At 39.3% G+C, this 17,659-nt stretch overlaps 2 protein-coding genes across 10 annotated transcripts in view; both read left to right on the top strand.

Moving 5' to 3' along the window:
- Positions 1-1,996, top strand: part of cemip2 (cell migration inducing hyaluronidase 2) — a 29,741-nt gene extending 27,745 nt beyond the window's left edge. Inside the window, exon 24 of the mRNA XM_042421899.1 lies at positions 9-1,996. Coding sequence (XP_042277833.1) covers positions 9-208 — 200 coding nt within the window. The 3' untranslated portion in view covers positions 209-1,996. The remainder of the gene's footprint in view (positions 1-8) is intronic.
- Positions 1,997-4,152: 2,156 nt separating this feature from the next.
- Positions 4,153-17,659, top strand: part of trpm3 (transient receptor potential cation channel, subfamily M, member 3) — a 151,711-nt gene continuing 138,204 nt past the window's right edge. For 5 of the 9 annotated variants that reach the window (XM_042422297.1, XM_042422294.1, XM_042422292.1 and 2 more), the window contains exons 1-4: positions 4,730-4,833; positions 5,103-5,182; positions 10,694-10,799; positions 14,260-14,322. In XM_042422297.1, coding sequence (XP_042278231.1) covers positions 14,266-14,322 — 57 coding nt within the window. In that variant the 5' untranslated portion in view covers positions 4,730-4,833; positions 5,103-5,182; positions 10,694-10,799; positions 14,260-14,265. The other 4 variants (XM_042422298.1, XM_042422295.1, XM_042422293.1 and 1 more) reach the window with 4 other exon arrangements.

Here is a 17,659-nt window from a genome sequence, read left to right as displayed (position 1 = left end):
TACCACAGAGAGTCTAGCACTCTGGGGATTCCAGGGCAGTTCTTCACCCCCTCCGTGGGTCTCGCTCCAAGCCGGGCACGATGATGAGTTCCTGGGGCTGCAGGAGCGCTACCTGCCACTTGGTCTGGAAGTATACGGCTGTTCGCCACATGCAGCTAAAACACGCAAAGACCTGGAGCTGCTAAAAAAAGCCACGGGACTACAATGACCAATGTGAACTATACAACTTACCTACCCAAAACACTCTTGCACACAGATACACAAACACACACAACCAGCTGATGAATGTGAACTGCTGAACCTTTAATTTATTAACAATGGCAAAGATGTTTACCAGTTTCAAGCGGAGAGAAGGTATTTTATTATGAGTGGGGGTGAGTATTTTTGTGATTTAGTTTGTGTGTCTGCGTGTGTATGTGTAAGTATGCCTTGGGGCCGTTGAGTCAATGCACTTTCCTTTTTAAAGACACAACTTGCCTTATCAGCAAAAATGATCAAACGGAGCTTTGCAATAACTTTATGGTTTATCTTGGACAACAGTCAAAACAAATCCAAAGCACCCATTAACATCTATTATTATTTATTATGTCATAAATGAAAACACAACACAACAATAGTTACAAACAGGCCAGAAGGAAATTATGGAAATAAATTGCATTGTCCCTGAAAAATGAGACCATGTTCAATTGGAACTGAAAATGAAACGAGATGGATTGGATGTGCTCAGGTCAAAGGGAAATAATGAAAATAAATGTCATTGCATCTGAGAATTAAACAGCTATATTTAGCCAAAACGTGTAGTGTACTAAAACAGAGCCAGGAGCCAGTTAGATATGTTAGCTGTTACCGTTATTTATTGCAAAACACCTATAATTTTTAAACCAAGCCATATTCATATTAGTATTTAAAGAGTCATATAGACATAATAGTTTGCAGTGAATTAAATCTGGTTATCTTGCCTTATTGGATTTGCGTAGCTGTGACATACAAAAAATAGCATTAAAGAGATAATTTAATCACATCTGGAGACAGTATGTAGCCCATTAATCTTTTTCCACACACACACACATATTTTTAGTTGATGTCTGTAACAACTGAATCTTTAACTGGAAAACCTCCTCTGATCATCGTGCAGCTGTACAAAAAAAAATACTTTAAGCACCTTTATATGGATTCCTACCTGGATTTACTGGATCTTTTATCTCTCATATGTTTATTTATCTCTTCACAGTGATGGTGTCTCAAGTGCTGGCCACATGTACAGCACAGATATACATATACTGTAGATTACTTTTCTTTTTTTTTTTTCTTTTTTTTTCTTAAACAAAATTGAATGTTTAACCTTTCATCTGCCTCATACATGATCTTTTCATGTGCATTATTGCCAAAACAGTATGTTGAGATATGATGCCAGGGTGCATTTTTAGAGGTGGCACCCTGGCTATACAGTAGTTAGCAACAAAATGCATACAGATCATATTCTAGCTGTAAGGCTTTATGTTGATACTTACAGTATATAATCTTTTTAAAGGGTGTTTGGATGTGAGCAGGGCTCCCCCACTGAGCAATGATAAGTACCTGTCTGTGACTGTGTGTGTGCGACTGTGTGAGTGTATGACTGACCATGTGAGATAGAGAGAAGACATTTACCTTGTTGCCTTTTAACCACTCTACTGTTAAAAAGAGCAAAAGAACGAGAGAGAGAAATGTTTCCGAACCTTGCCTTTTGTTCAATTGATGCTTTGAAAATGCACAACCAGAGAGTTCCTAATTTTTTTTTTTTTTTTTTTTTTAAATTAGACGTGAGCTTTGTAAATAGTGTTCAATGTTATAACTCAAACTGTACATGTAATGGACATGTCAAACAGGTTGTCAATTTACTGTGTGTTTGTTTTTTGTCAAATAATGGAAAAATTGAAGTCAGTTCTTTCAATATGGAAACTTGGCATTTGTTATGAAATTGCCAATTAAATAAACATTTATGCTTTGTGATAAACTTCTACGTCTTCACTGTCTTACATCAGTAGCTAAAGGTGAGTATCGATCTCAGGTGAGAGGTCTGACAAATGCAAATGATACCTCGTATTCAGCGTGTTTGCTCTTCACCTCAGTAACTTCACCACTTGGGGGCAGCCTAGTATTTTTGAGGAATTCCTGCCTTGAATTGTGAAATTAAATGTTATTCTTAAATGAATAATGTCAGAAAATGAAATCAGTACAATTAAATTGTATGTAAGTGATAGTGCAGTAGGAATAGTGTCTGAAAGATGTCAAAAAATATTTAGTGTGTAATTCCTAATCTAATGATGCACATGTTTTTCCAGCTAAGGTGACTTTAGATTTACAAAATAACCATCACTGTTTATTTCACCACATCATTCACCAACATGGGAAGTGGCAAGAGGGATATTACAGAGTTTCAATGAGCCTCTGGAAATCACAGTTAACATATTCTATCAAATATGTAAAGTATGAGATGTAAAGATTTCTATAGTAGCAAGATGGGAAGGAGCATAGGCTTTTACTACGATTAATTATGGATGAAAATTATGAATTCATTATCCACAAGGGGCAACTTGTCTCAAAGTCAACAGTTCGTGTGACAACGAACCACAAGGTACAAACTGCAGGTTACTGGATAAATAATGTATGAATTCAGGCACAGGCTTTATTAGATAAAAACACGGCATACTACTGCTGTTGAGAAACATCATTTCTGTGTGCTTGTGTGTGAAAATCTTCGTCAAGAAGATGATATAAAAACTGTCACTGCATAAAGACACATGGTGCAATCCTCACAGACCGCAGACCACCATATGGCTCAGATAGTGAATATTCTTGTCTATAAAAGGGCCAATGAAGGCTGAGTGTTCCCACAAACTTCACACTATTCTGGAGAAGATGCGACTCAGTTTGCCAGTAAAATGATTCACATGAGGACAGTATCATCTGACTCCCAGGCATCATAAAGAAAAAAAAAAGACAATGGTTGGATTGCACTGCATCTTTTTCATTGTCTTTCACTGATGGTCTCTGCAGGTCCCTGTTTTTTTGTTTGTTTGTTTTTTTAGGTTGGCCTGGACACATTCAAATGCTCACATCAGGACAGACCGTTACAACATTTCCCTCACATCTACCATTGCTGAAATGTTTTCAGTAATATTTATGCTCTTAAAAAGAAAAAAAAAACATTGATGATTGTGTTTCTGTCACATGGACGTGTGTCTTTACAGCTGAGTTTTAATTATGTAATACACAGGCTTTTGAACTGTGCAAATACAATTAGAGAAATGCCAAGGCTAAAAATATGACGCTGTGTATGTGTGTGTGTGTATGTGTGTGCGTTGGAGTGTGGGCGGGCGGTCGCCTTTGGCAATATACTGTATATTGTTTCAATGAGAGTACAGCTATAGCAACACACGTTCTACGTTATAGTACATCAGTAACTACAGTATCTGTTCTTTTATTGTTTTTAACACTAACTACTCCTGGGATTTTTCTGCCTTCTAACCTTTCTTTTTAAGTTTAAATGAGACAGAAGAGACAAAGAACAAAAGGAAATTGTAGAAAAAGAGAAACAGGAGATAAAGCTGCCTTACCAATGCAGAGATCGGTAACAACAGTTACTCAGTAACATCAGTAACAAATGAGAAAAAACAAAAGTTTAGTGTCAAAGGATAGGGTCACAACTTTTCATGTCTGTCTTAAAACAACAGTCTGGTGCCCATAAAAACACTAAAAGAGATTTTCCTCGCTGTAATCATTACTCCTGTTGATACTGGCTATTAAAATATCCCCTTCAAATGTGCTTCAATGTAAGTGCCAAAATCTAGTGTGTCCACACAGTCATTTTGTACAAAAATGTATTTAAAAGTTTATCTGAAGCTTACATGAGGCTTCAGCAGTCTGAGTTAGTCATATCAAGTGGATATCTGCCACATTTATAGTCTTTTTAACATCAAATTCCCTCTTCGTGTTTCCTCAAACAGTGTTTCCCCGTTGAGCTGTGGCAACAATAAGAGGGACCTTGGCACCAAAAAGACTAATGTTGAAAGATATCTACTTGATATGACTTATTTGGACAGCTGAAGCTTCACATTAGCTTCAGATAAACCTGTAAATACACTTTTGCACAGAAGGAGGACTGTGGATTTTGTCTCCCATCACTTACATTGTAAGTGCATTATGAGGGGATCTTCTAATGGTCAGTATGAACAGGAGGAATGATTATGGCAAGAAAAAACAATTTCAGTAAGTAAATTTAAATTTGGCTATCTGGGCTAGCTGGTGAGATAGCTAGGCTGTCTTGCTTTGACTATTTGGCTTTGTTTTGTAGTAACTTTCTTTGAAATTATACATTTATATAGCATAAAAAATATTTTAAAATAAAACTAGAAAAGCGCATTCAGCAGAGTGCATATCTCCACTGGGTGTGTACAATCAAAATGGCGGCAAAGACAACAAAAACGAGGATTTATTCATCTTGTATCAATGCATCATAACATGTCGTATATGAAATTAATCTGCAGATGCTCCGGTTCAAGATAACACCAAACTTCTGTAGATGTCAGTTTTAGAGACAGGACAAGACTAAAACGGGGCTGTACCAGAGCCTTGTTTCTATGCTTGTTTCTAGCTAATTGCCAGGAATGCCGTTTGATATGTTGCAACGCATGTCGTAAAATGGCGAGGACTGCTGAAAAGACAAAAATCGCTTTTTCAGGTGTGAACGGTGTTAGCTAGCTGTGAATTGCAAGTGAGGAGTGAAGGTGGAGCGTCATGGCCCAGCTTCCTAAAGAAAAATATGACTTCCAAAAATTTAAAGAAAGAAAAGTAAGACAAGAGAGAGAAAGGGCGACAGGTAGTCACCCGATTTTTCACAAAGAAAGGTGTTGTAGTCCGTGAGTGGTGGAAATTAACCTGTTAGCTTAGTCCATAGTGAAAGAGCCTGCTTTTGCTCCCCTACCATTAGTTACTTAATAACTTCATAGAGTTATTAAGTTCAGAGTGTTTACATTTAAGCCGACATTAATCAATGCAGTAAAAACATTTAGCAAGCTGTTCATACTAAATAAGCTGTCCCTGGCCCTGTCTGGTGCCAGGCCCAACAGATGCAGCTTCAGGCTCGGCAGCCCAGTTCCCCCCACCACTGAACCAGGCCCGCTCCCACGTGAAGGAGGAGGTGAGCAGCATTGTGTTGAATTACATGTCAGTTGGTATAATCGCAGGGGGTCTGTGGGATTTTCTTTGTATTTTGTTATCATGAAAAAAAAGAAAAATGATTCAATTCTTTTCAATGATAAGAATTGTCAGTATACTGAGTTGGTATGTATACTTAGTTCAAAAATCTGCTGCTGATCATTCCATAGATGATAATGTTAATTTATTTTAGTTGAAGAGGATAATGTGTATTTAAGTTATATTTATTTGAAGTTATTCATTAATGTTAGCAAAACCTTCCATCCAAGAATTTTACCATTAAATTAACATTTAGACTGTAAAGATGGCCTTATAGAGGGTGTCAGTCTTGCATCAAATAGTGAATTCCACTGTGTGCAGAATGTTGCATGCATGTCTGCACAGTGTTATATTTACATTTATTATCCCCTCCAAGCCTGAAGGGGATAATAAATGTTGACTAATTATGCAGTTGCTGCATTTTGTCTTTGTGTGACAGACGGCATGAGCATCTATTTAGTGGAGGCACCTTGGCCACATGTATGTACATCTCTTGCGTCTTTAAGTCCCAGAGCCAATTTATATTCAAAGTACTATTCACCTGTCGCAGAAACTGACATGTCCACTGACAGAAAGAATAGCTTCCTGCCTGCCTTAGATTAGTGGAAGTGTGTGCAATGTGCATGTTTGCATGAAAATGAAGTAAGTAAGTAACTTTATGTATATAGCACCTTTTGAGACGTCACAAAGTGCTTCACAGAAGAAATAAAGCATAAACATACATATAGACATAAATCACAATAAAAACAATTAAATAGAGCTCTATAGGTGATCACGAGAACTTTGAATTGGATTCTGAATTTGATGGGGAGCCGGTGAAGAGCATTCAGAATCGGTGTCACATGAGACCTGGTCAACAGTTTAGCAGCAGCATTTTGGACCACTTGTAAACGATCCAGGGATGTTTTGCTGAGGCAGGTGAAAAGGGAGTTACGGGTGTCAAGGCATGACGATATAAAAACATGAATTTTCATTTCCATCTCCGCTTGAGACACAATAGGCCTGAGCTTTGCTAGCTATGTTTCTCAGCAGGGAAAAACAAGAGCGAATCAGACACTTGACATGTTGATCCAGAGTCAGATCCTGGTCCATAGTGATACCTAGACTCTTATGGAGGATTTAACTAACGAGGTGAGACACCCAAGACCATCCCTTATCTTAGGGACGATGCTAGGAGAGGCAGAGAGAGAGAGAGAGAGAGAGAGAGAGAGAGAGAGAGAGAGAGAGAGAGAGAGAGAGAGAGAGGGGTGTGTGAGCATGGCAGCATATAGTCATTAGCTGAGTCCACACAGCAGTTTTATAGCTCAACAGTTAAGTATATTCAAGTTAAGTTTATCTGGATTCCCCAACTCACCACATCGTATCATTTTTTAATCTCAACATTCAATCGGTTCAGTGGTTCCAGTTGACGGTGGTCCTGAATAATTAAACAATTCTGACTGCCACATAGGGGTCCGTTTCCATGACAACCCTTCTCCTGGTGTCCTTGCTGCCCTGAGGAGTAATGTAAATCTCCTGTCTGCTTAATGTCACAGTAACCGCAGCAGAGTGGCACACACAAAGACGTGCCGGTTGGGGTCAGTGGGAGCTTTTGATTACATGTCCGGTCTTCCGTTTCCTCTCAGCCCGGTGTCGTCACGGAGGAAAGGTGAAGCGGAAGGATGAGTTTCATATGCTGTCATGACTCTAGAAGGTGTAGCAGCATTTTTAACACTGTTGGAAGAAGCCACACACTGTTTTTGGCTTTCTCTATCATGCAGTGTTGTAACTGACCACAAACTGCTTCAGTATGTACTGATGAGTCAGTGCAGAAGTGGGTGGGATCGCTTTAAGGTCACAGAGAGAATATTTTAATGATGTCCGTAATCTTTTTCGACAGTATGTTGATACTCCCTGCACCACACACACACACACAAAGTCTCTTGATCCTCCTCACACACAACACTACTCAGACATAGTCAATTACCCTTTAACATCAAATGGTTCATCAGTTCCCCAGCCCATTAGACAGTGAATTAACCTTATCTACCTGTAGATGAAGTATGGGTGTGACGGTAATAGCCTTGTCCCAGTCAGAGCTGTTACTAGAAAATATGCCGTGTACTTTCCACGCAGCACGATACTGGCTAATCAGGCCCAAAGAAATGCAATAAAAAACGGATTATGATGCAGTTATTTATTGTCAAAAGTGCTTATACCGTATTTTAATCATTCTCTCTATTAATATGTGGCTTCGTGTCGTGGTTAAGGACTTGAAAGGGCTGCGAGATGTCTAAATGCGAAAACCCAGCATGAGATTGTTAAAGCCAAACTTTTAGTGAGTCTCGACGGATTTGTTCTCTGTGTTACATGAGTCAGTGGGTGATTCAGAGAGCAGTGAAATGAAATCGCTGTGTGTGTGTGTAAAAAACATTAGAAGGTCCTGTAGTTTGGTTAAATGTAATGATCATTTTGTTTGGCTGTAAAGAGGCCTCGCGGAGGCTGTTAAGGCTCAAATGTGTTGCTTTCAATAGATTCAACAGAGCTGTGTCATTGCCGAGGACTAAGTGAACGCTTTTGCAACAAAAAACAAAAAGGGCTTGCAACCTAAATGTTTATAGAAATATGAGAAAGGCCATTAGTGTTTGGCAATGATGATGACTGTGAAAATAATGATAACATTTAAGCCCGCACTGCAAGCCTCAATCCCTAAACTAACCCAATTCTTGCTGTGTGGTTACCAAACCAAAATAAGCACCGTTCCCTGGAGAAGCTGCACCAGATTTGTGTCTGCTGTGACTGACCAAACATCAGGGCTGGCTGCTCTGCTGAGAGACGCTGCTCCAGTCTGTCACTGATACATCTGATCCTGGTCAACCGCCAAGAGCCCAGGCTCAAACACAGAGGGATCACAGAGTAAATCCTCTGAGACGCCCCTCTCAGTATTTAGCCTGTTAGCCTGAAGACAGCCTAAAGACATACAGTTATCTCCCTGAAACACACTCAATCTGATAACCGGCTACCTTAATTTGTGGCGCAATTGATCGGCTCTGTGTGTCCTGTATTAAGCGTCCGTGTTGTGGAGGGAGAGCAGTGCCATCAGAAAGACCCAAAAACATCACCACACTTGCTGATTAGATATAGATTTTGTGCGTCCATAGGTGAAACTAAGAGGAAGATCATGTATTTTCTGCTCTCACACAGTGTCGATTGATTGTCTATGTTCTCCTTGTTGTTCAATCTCATAACCCAAAACAATATTTATTAAAACACCCTGATACAGAAAGACTTCAGCTGAATGTGTGGGTTTTTGTCACATATAAATGTAGTTCTACTCTTCATTGCTGTTTCTTCCTGAACTAATGAATCAGTTGTTAACTGCACAGGTAAAATAAATCACAAAATCACTGTCTATCCTTTATTGAAGTTTTATAGTTTTCCATTAAAGTTAAAATCCTCATCCTCCCCCTCAGCTATAAATGACGCAAACTTAAGTTTTACAACTTAAAGTCGTAATGGTGAGCAAGCTTTTTAATGTCTTCTCTGTTTCCTCACTGTACCATCCACACTGTTCCTCCTCCTCCTCCTCCTCCTCCTCCTCCTCCTCCTCCTCCTCCTCCTCCTCCTCCTCCTCCTCTTCACCCTTGTCATCCAGCCCCTTTTCCACAATTATTATTGTCTCTTCTTATTTGTGGCCTACGTGCAGTATTTGTAATAATGAGTTTGTTGAATAGAACCACCCACTCAGAGCCAGTTAATTGATTACTAATTGTTAAGCTGTTGTGTGGATCTATTGTCTAAGATGCTACGCCTCCCTTAATTGCTCTCTCTTGCTCCCGCAACATCTTCTTAGATCTGTCTCTTTCCTCTCTGATTAGAGCATCTTTAAAATTTATCTCAGAAAACCTAAAGCTCAAGGAGGCTTATTTGTGCGTGTGTGTGTGTGGATGCGGCAGGTGTATATATGACGGAGCAGTGCGGAAATGAGCGAGGCCCTGATCAGTATCAGTTTGTACCTAATATGACAGTCCGCAATTGGATGAGCCATTTTATAATCTCAACGCTGCATCGGAGCAGACAGGCCATGACGGGAGAGGGGACAAAGTGGTGAACGGGAGAGGAGATGGATGGAGAAACAAAGAGTAGCGAAGGAGCAGGGAAGAAAGGAAGACCGAGATTTGAAAATGAGATGAAGGATGGAAAGAAGTCAGAGAGCAAAATAAAAGGGGTGGAACTGTTACGGAGGGATTTCAGTGAGCAAAGTGAGACGATATGTCATGCTCGTGTTTCTAGACAACAGAGAGGCATCTCAGGGTACTAAAATGATCAGCGGCTTGACAGGGGCCCCTCACTGTTGTCCCAAAAGACCACTCCTCCCCTCTGTTGCTGTGGCATCCGAGTGATCTCTTCATTAATTCATGGCAGAGCGACGTACTAAATTAGCACTCGTTAGCCACCCGCTGTTTACTTTTCTTTATTTGCTATCATTAACCCTCCTCCCTTCAAACTGTGTTCTTTGTGTGTGTGTGTGTGTGATTATGTGTGCTTGTGAGGGTGGGGGGAGGGATTCGGGGTGGGCATCATAACTCCCTCACCTAGCAACCTGCCCCAGGGAGATGCTCAAAGGGTCCAGGTCACTGGGGGGCGACGCACACACTGAGCCTCCCACCCCACAAGCCCCTCAGAGTAACTGTGACTCAGGTGGTTTTTGTGTTGATGACGTTCCACCTGCCAGATGCTCGTCAGGCCCAGACAGCAGTCAGATCTGCAAGAACAGGTCTATCCTCACACCCCTCTTCTCATCCTCTTCCTCTCACCTCCGCTGAAGCACAAGGCCTCGCCGACATGCCACAGGAAACGGGGTGAAGACGGGTCAGCCAATGAGAAAGAGCAGAGGAGACTGAAGAAAAAAAAAGACATCATCTTCATCACCTCGGACATTTATTTAATCTCCATGGCTGCCAGATGATCTTCTTCTTCCTTCTAACTTTTCAGGCTCAGGCTTGTCATAACAAGCATTTAAACAAATTAGCAAACACCAATCAGAGAGCAGCTGAGAGCTTCACATCATTATAATACTTGAGATGATAACAACTGGAGGAAGGTTGATCTGGTTGTGGTGTTGAGGCTGTAAGGAGATGATCGTGGAATATCTGGATCCTAGTCTTCAGCCCAGCGTGTCTCATGGACCTACAGATGTGTTTTAATAGAGACTGACAGTGTCACACACACACACACACACACACACGCATGCACACGTACAGAGGTTGCGTCATGCCCTGTCCTCCAACACGCCTCCACTAGCAGAGGGACGTCTTGCCCACCTGTGGCTTCTGACTCCTGGAGCCAGCCATCTTCTCTCAGCCATCGTTTCTCTCTTCTTCCCATCACCTGGTTTGTTTCCTCTTTCCTCATCTGGTTGTAAAATTACCCAGCGTTACACATTTCTGTTTAGACTTTCTTTTTTCTTAAAAAGGAAAGAAGGAGCTTCTCTCAGAAGAGGATTCAGAAGTTCAAGACTCAAGTGGAGGAAGGTGGAGAGGAAAACGATTCCCAAAGGAGCCTTAGAGACTTTCAGAGTGGTAAGACATCGGCCATTTTGAATCTGAATGCTCACTTGGAAATGAAGCTTAAGAAGTTGTTTTAAGGGCTAAATGTATTTATTTTAAAAAAAAAGACATTGAAAAAAGAGTTAACACCTGGACAGAAAGTTCTGTGAAATCACAAAAAAGATGAAAAATGTTGGGTTCACTATTGTTGAGACTTGCTTCTGTGTTGAACTTTTAGTAGCAGATGATTTAAACTGCATCATGCTAGTAACAGATCAACACTGAGAAGTTGTCGGCTACTGGGGTGCTAAATAAATGATTGTCGTCTCCCTATTCCCTCTCTTTCTCGCTTTGCCCCTCCATCTGTTAACTGTTGGACACTGAAGCAGCCATATGCTCTCTATGTATAAATCATCCTCCATAGCCTGCTCCCTGTTAGTCTGATAAAACATGGATTTAGCACATTTCTCCAGAAAAAAAGCCTTTGAGGGATTCTCTATCCATTAACCAACGTGATTCTCTTTTCACTTATGTCTTTCCTTAAATATTGATATTAGGTTTTTGTGGGATGGGGGGGGGGGGGACTTTGAGAGCTCCTTTCTTCCTTCCTTACACCTTTAAAGCCTCATTCCCACAACTGCAGCAAACACCACTGCTAGCCACATAGCATCAGTTGTAAATGTCAAGTCTTTCTTTTCTCTTGAGTTTTATTCCTACGATGCAAAAGTGACAAAAGATCTGGTCATAACCTGCAGTTGTCCTTCACTGGAGATGGAGACAGTTTTTTGCACATGCTTTAGTCTCTTCTCTATGATTCAGTGATTAGCGACTTGTCTCCGAGCCGGTCTGTGGCTGTCGTTCAGGCACAGATGAGCTGTCCCTCGTTAGTGTTTGTATGGCTTGACCAGCGAGCCAGTGAATCATTCGAACACACACACACATTACAACTGCATAATTTCGTGAGCATATTGAGGATATCATCAGTTTGCTGGCTGTCATTCAGACTGTTGTCAAATAGCCCGTGAGATGTGTAGGAGTTTCGGCAGCAGTGTGGACACTTTTGGTGACACTTCTCCACAGGAGGCTGCGTTTGCTTTTGACTAATCTGCTATTACAGCTTGACAGCTTGTTGAGTCTTTCCCAGCTGAATCACTGCCAGCTGAGGAGAAAACAACAACAAAAAACAAAATATAGCTCCAATCTTATCATGTATCTATCTTCTTTTTTTTTACACTGTCGATTTCTCTGGTTGTACCTCTGTTGCAGGAGGGTCTGCTGAGGGAAATGATAACTCGCACAGCTGCAGTGTTGATTTTGTGGATGGAAGATCCCTTTTCTGTTTGCATTATTTAATACTCCACCAAAATATTGTCTGTAAATATGTACCTGATGCACAAAGCAGACATATATAAGAGAAAATTCACAAATTGTGGCATAAAGAAACACCCATATTGTGTGTGGTTACTGAGCCTGAATTATTGATGGCATCAGCCTGCTTAAAAATGCATCCCCAACCTTTCTGTCGCACAGAGAGAGGAAGCAGTAATTAGTGTTAGGATATGAGAGGAGACAGGCACTAATCATCAGTGGGGTAAACACAACAGCTTTTTTTGGAAGAAACTCTATTGCCAGACTCAGGTACACAAATCCCAAATTCTTTAAATTGCAATAAAATGAATCATAATCCCTCATTTTTGACACATGATCCAGCTGGTTTGGTTTCAGAGGGATGGGTAGAGCTGTGTGTCTTTTCCTTTTGCGCAAGTGAAGAAAAAAAAAAAAGAGGTTATGTCTGATTATGAAAAGATAAATGCAAAGTCGGAGGAAAGACTCGGGCGAGCCACTTATCACAGACCATTTCATGTTCAAGGACAAGGCGATCCTGAATTCATTACACAAATTTACATTGATTCAAGTGAAGTGGTTACACGCCACACTCTGGCACTCAAAGATGAATAAATATAACAAACTGTGAAAAAATGGAGGGATGTGGAAAGGGGGAAGTGTTGAGAAAATGAAGAGCTGGTGGTGAAAAGTGATGGTCAAATCTTGTGAAAGAAGTGTCTGTCACACCCTGCATTAAAACCTTTGATTATTTGGTATTAATGTGGAGCTCATGGACGAATCCTATTTAAGGGTTTATTGACCGAGCAGAGACTGAAACCAAAAGTAGTATTTTTTATCTAGAAATGGAAAGTTTTTAAAAAACTAAAATATTCATTTATTTGATCATTTGTGTGTTATTATCCCTCTATTATCTCTCAAACATATTGATATTTGCTGTCATAAATCAAAATATTCCCCACTGTGCTGTCATTATATACTGTATAGTATAGTATGGTCTGTCTAAGGATGGAAAAAAGGGACTTATGGCCGCAGTAATCTGATCATCAGCACCACAGAAGTGGATAAATATAACTGTGAAATCAGATTCAGATAAAAACTGATCTATTAAATCAAATTAAGACTGAATGAAGCTTTGTAGACCCAAGACCTGCATGTACAGAGTCTTCTTCTCTTTTTCATAAATTTTTGGTCCCTTGGCACCACAGCATTTGGTCTTGACTGTGGCGAGATTTCTAAAACTTTTTTTAAACATTTTTAAACAAATTTTGTTTATAATACTCTCGCCTCTGTCGAGATGAGGCTTGTTTGATATTAAAACCACATTCTGCAGCTCGCGTCTGTGTATTTGTTTACTTCGCTAGTTGGAAACATTAATTCTGTGAAGCACTTTCAATTAGCTGAGGTCGGAAACACTTTCATAACACCTGAACAAAAACCTCTTGAGAGCTAATCCTAATCAACTTTTACAATTTTTTTTCTTTTTAATGCAGTTTGTATGAGGATGAGAAATATCTAAACCCTCCTGGCAACTAAAAGACTAACAAATTAGACTTTATCCTTGAAAACATTGTATGCAACAACCTTGACTTCATATCACATGTAATTTTCATGACTCCTTTTACAAAACCAATCGGTTAAGTTAATTTATGCAGTGAACATAAAACAACTGCATTCAACTAGCAGTGAGAAAACAGACGGTGTAGATTGAAAAAGCAATAAAAGGATGGAGCAATGGAAGGAATGTGTCAGTTTAAAGCAAATAAACATCCATGAAAAGACTTATGCAACCCATTTTTGGGTGCACGTTTTCAACAAATTGCATCATGCTTCCAGTATGAAGGCTGTAGCATCGACAGATCCTTTGCAAAAGAAAGTATATGACAAAACTAATCGACTGCAGTTTGAAAAGACATTATGCTGTTAACAGCATTCACGTAAACATTATTTAAATGTTTTAAAATGATTATTATGTTACAAATATCACAGATGTTAGTAAATTATGGAATAAAACTGTATTTGATTTCATATTTCACAGATTTGAAGACGACATCATGAAGTAATGATGAGATTTTGGATTGTGTTGATATCTTTATGTTAATGTTTTCTTACTGTCTTCTCTGCGTCTGTTCCTGATTTTGTCCTCCAGAGGAAGATGACGAGGAAATCTCACAACAGAAGAGTACTGACCCCGCTGTGCACAGAGATAAAGGTAGAAGACACACTTCCTGTTTCTTCAACATGACAGACAGATAATGTACAAAAACATGAATGTTACTTTAATAATGATTCATTTATGTAATTTTATGTATATATATATTTATCAGTTATTCATAGTGCATGTATTGACTGCATATATTTATATATACACGTCTTCATTCCTATGCGCAACATAAGCTGATTAGAATCAGAAATTATTTTAATAAGTCATCTGCAAAACTGCCTGAACAGATGCTTTTGCTAATTGACATAAGAAGGATGCTGTAATCCTGTAATTAATTACTGACATTTCAGGGGTAAAAAACAAGTTTACAACATTGTACTCCACTTCAGACAAGGCTAATCTTGAACAGTAAGCAAAAGTGTAAGTTTCCTTAATTTTCCCTCAAAAACACTATAAGGAAACATTCAATATTTTTTATAATTTTATTTTAAAGCCAGAGTGGCTGACTGTTTTTTTTCTTTCTCCTTTTTTGTTTTTTTGTCTACATTTTGCAGTGGAAAGATTTTTAATTCTGATATTCATTTTCAGTAAACGTGTACTTTCAGACTGTCAAAGACATGACATTAAAGTGGGTGACAAATACTCCACAGAAGGTTTTAGAAGGCACGAATTTCCAACGCTCAGATTAAGAAAAGAGCCTTCGCTCTGGATGTTTGAAAGTTGAATATAGCCGCGTTTAGCAGCAGATGAATAATTTGTTCCACAAGCTTAATTTTTGTATTTAAATACAGTCGAAATAATAAAACCTCAGATTTTGCTGTGGTTCAACGTGGTTGTGTACTGGTGATAGTTATTACATCAGCAGCTCTGCCACCACGGTTCAGATATTGACTTTAAGCCACTTCATATTCAAGCATTCTTATTTTTTGTGGGGAAAACAGATAGACTTTGATCATCAGCAAACTTCAAGATCAGAGAGTATCATCTTGTTTAGAAGGTCTGACAATTAGTATTTGTTTTGGAGATTAGAAGCAGACTGAGCAATTTTTCTCAAGTATTTTGTTATTCCCTCAGATAATGGCAGCTCCATTTGCAGGGGCATGCTTTACTCTTTTCTCTCTTCTTCTGCTGTAACTTGTTAGTCTGAGCTTGACACTCTTCACAACCCCAGAACAAATATCCAGCTAATCAGACAGACAATTAGAAAGCCCCTTCAGAGAAAAAAGTTACTTGTTTAATGAAGTGACCTGAAATTAATGGGTATAGTTTTGATCAGGCGAGCAACTTTGTAGGCGTTTTTTAAATGCATGTATTTTTTTTACCATTTATATTTCACACTTTAATTAGTTGAAGCTGAACAAAATGTCCTCTGGGAAAGTTTTTTTGGCTCAGTATTGCTTTATATTTTTTGTTGTTTTTTTGTTAAACTATTTTCATATTTGGAGCGACATGTTTGCGGTCAATGTGGTCATCCAGCATCTGCAGGAAAAATGTCTGGCAACTCGAGATCAGTAAGTGATGAAGTCATGTAACATGGTTGCATGCGTACATCTGTATGAACGTGTGTAAGTGAGACACAGACAGACAGAAACATGACTATTTTTGCAGGTCATTGTGTGTGTGTGTGTGTGTGTGTGTGTGCGTGGGGGAACGTGTGTTTTGTGTGGATGTAATGGTGTGAAATTTTACATGGGTGCACGCGGTGATACATGGAAGGATTATAATGAAACACTGATGATGCAACATCTAATTTTTTGGGTTAGTAACCATGGCAACCACGTAACCCTGTGTAGGTGGGTCTTTGATGTGAAAGAGAGGGGGGTGGGTGGGGGGGTGGTAACTCGGGGGCATGAGGGAGGCAGATGTCAGCAAGTACAGACCGACATGTCCAAACCTTCAACACGTGTCAGATTTTCTCAGAGCTCCTTGGGTGAAATTGACAACTTTTACTTCCCTTTTATTTCAGAGTTTATGGCTTTTCTCTCTATCACAGGATTTCTTCATCTGTTTTGGCCTGTATCCCCATTTTTCCAAATATTAAAAGATGTTAAGTTGTCATGTAAATTTGAGTGTGGCATGTATTTGGCATATTTTTAAAATTACATAACATCATTGTTGTTGTCATCACACCTACTTTAATCAGTGTTTTTACATTAATCACCATTTTACATTAATGACTAAATATAATGTAAAAGGGATCTACTGTAGTTACAAAAGCCGCATTAGTGCTGCTTAGTAAATTAGTCTCACACCTCTAATGATTTTTTTTTTGCAAATGTTATGCTAATTTCACTGTACACTAATTTTCTGAGTTGGTGGAGAACAAAACAGAGCTAAAAATGAATATAACACTATTTACAACACAATTACCTATTGTGGATTTATGCAGCTTGGTTGTGGCTTGAGGTTCAGATTTGGTCAGAATATTTTGGCAAATATGTCTAGAATTGGGGAAAGTGTGACTCCCAGTGGTAATATCAAAGGCAAACATCAAGCTATAATCTCCTACAGCTGAGATCCCCCAAGAGGAGACAGAGCTGAAAATGTTGACTGGTCTCTTTTGGTCCCTTTGGTCCGCACATTAGCAAGAAAAGCCCAGAAAAAGATTTCTATTAACTAATTCTGCCAAAGTTCCTCCAAATTCCTCTCAGGTGTTAACTTACATCACACAATAAACAATAAAATATAATGTTGCTTATTAACAAGTTCATGTAATATCAATTTGCATCAAGCTGCACATTAATTAAAGGGAAATTCTGGTATTTTCCCATCATTTTGTGTCGAAGTGACTAATGGGGACAAAAATTTTTGGAATCAGTCCAGTATTGAGCAAGAGCACTTCAGCTGGCAGTCGTGAAACAGACAGCAATGTAAGGCTGACTTTCACCACGGTTAGACTGTAAGAAACTAGTAAGGAAACTAAAAAAACTAAGTTCAATGACGTATTATCCTGTGGACTATTATGAAGATGATCGTGAGTCATTTCACTGGTATTTATTTGAGCTTAAGAACACAGAAAGGAGATAAACAACTGAAAGAGGAAAAACCAAGAATGGAGGCAGAAAGGCAACAGGACTTTCAGTAAGTCAACGTACAGTAACAGTTACTTAAGAGAAACTGCTGGTGTTTACTGAAGAGTGAAAACTTTTTCTGCAGAGTCAGATCTGTTGCTGCCAGACTCGGAAAATCTAGAAGTGTCCACGGATGAGAGTAATCCCAGCTGTGTAACTACTACACATGGATTTACAGCGTTTATCAACATTGTCGTCCTGGAGACTATTTCACCTCCACTGGATGAAAAGAGCAAGGCCGGCCGGATCAAACGTTCAGCTCCACACAGTAAGAAACATGTGATTACAACACATAACTGTGTGAGAAATTACAG

This window comes from Thunnus maccoyii, chromosome 9 (genome assembly GCF_910596095.1).
Source record: "Thunnus maccoyii chromosome 9, fThuMac1.1, whole genome shotgun sequence".
Lineage (NCBI taxonomy): Eukaryota > Metazoa > Chordata > Actinopteri > Scombriformes > Scombridae > Thunnus > Thunnus maccoyii.
The sequence above is the reverse complement of the archived record's forward strand: the minus strand, read 5'-3'. Positions and strand labels throughout refer to the sequence as shown.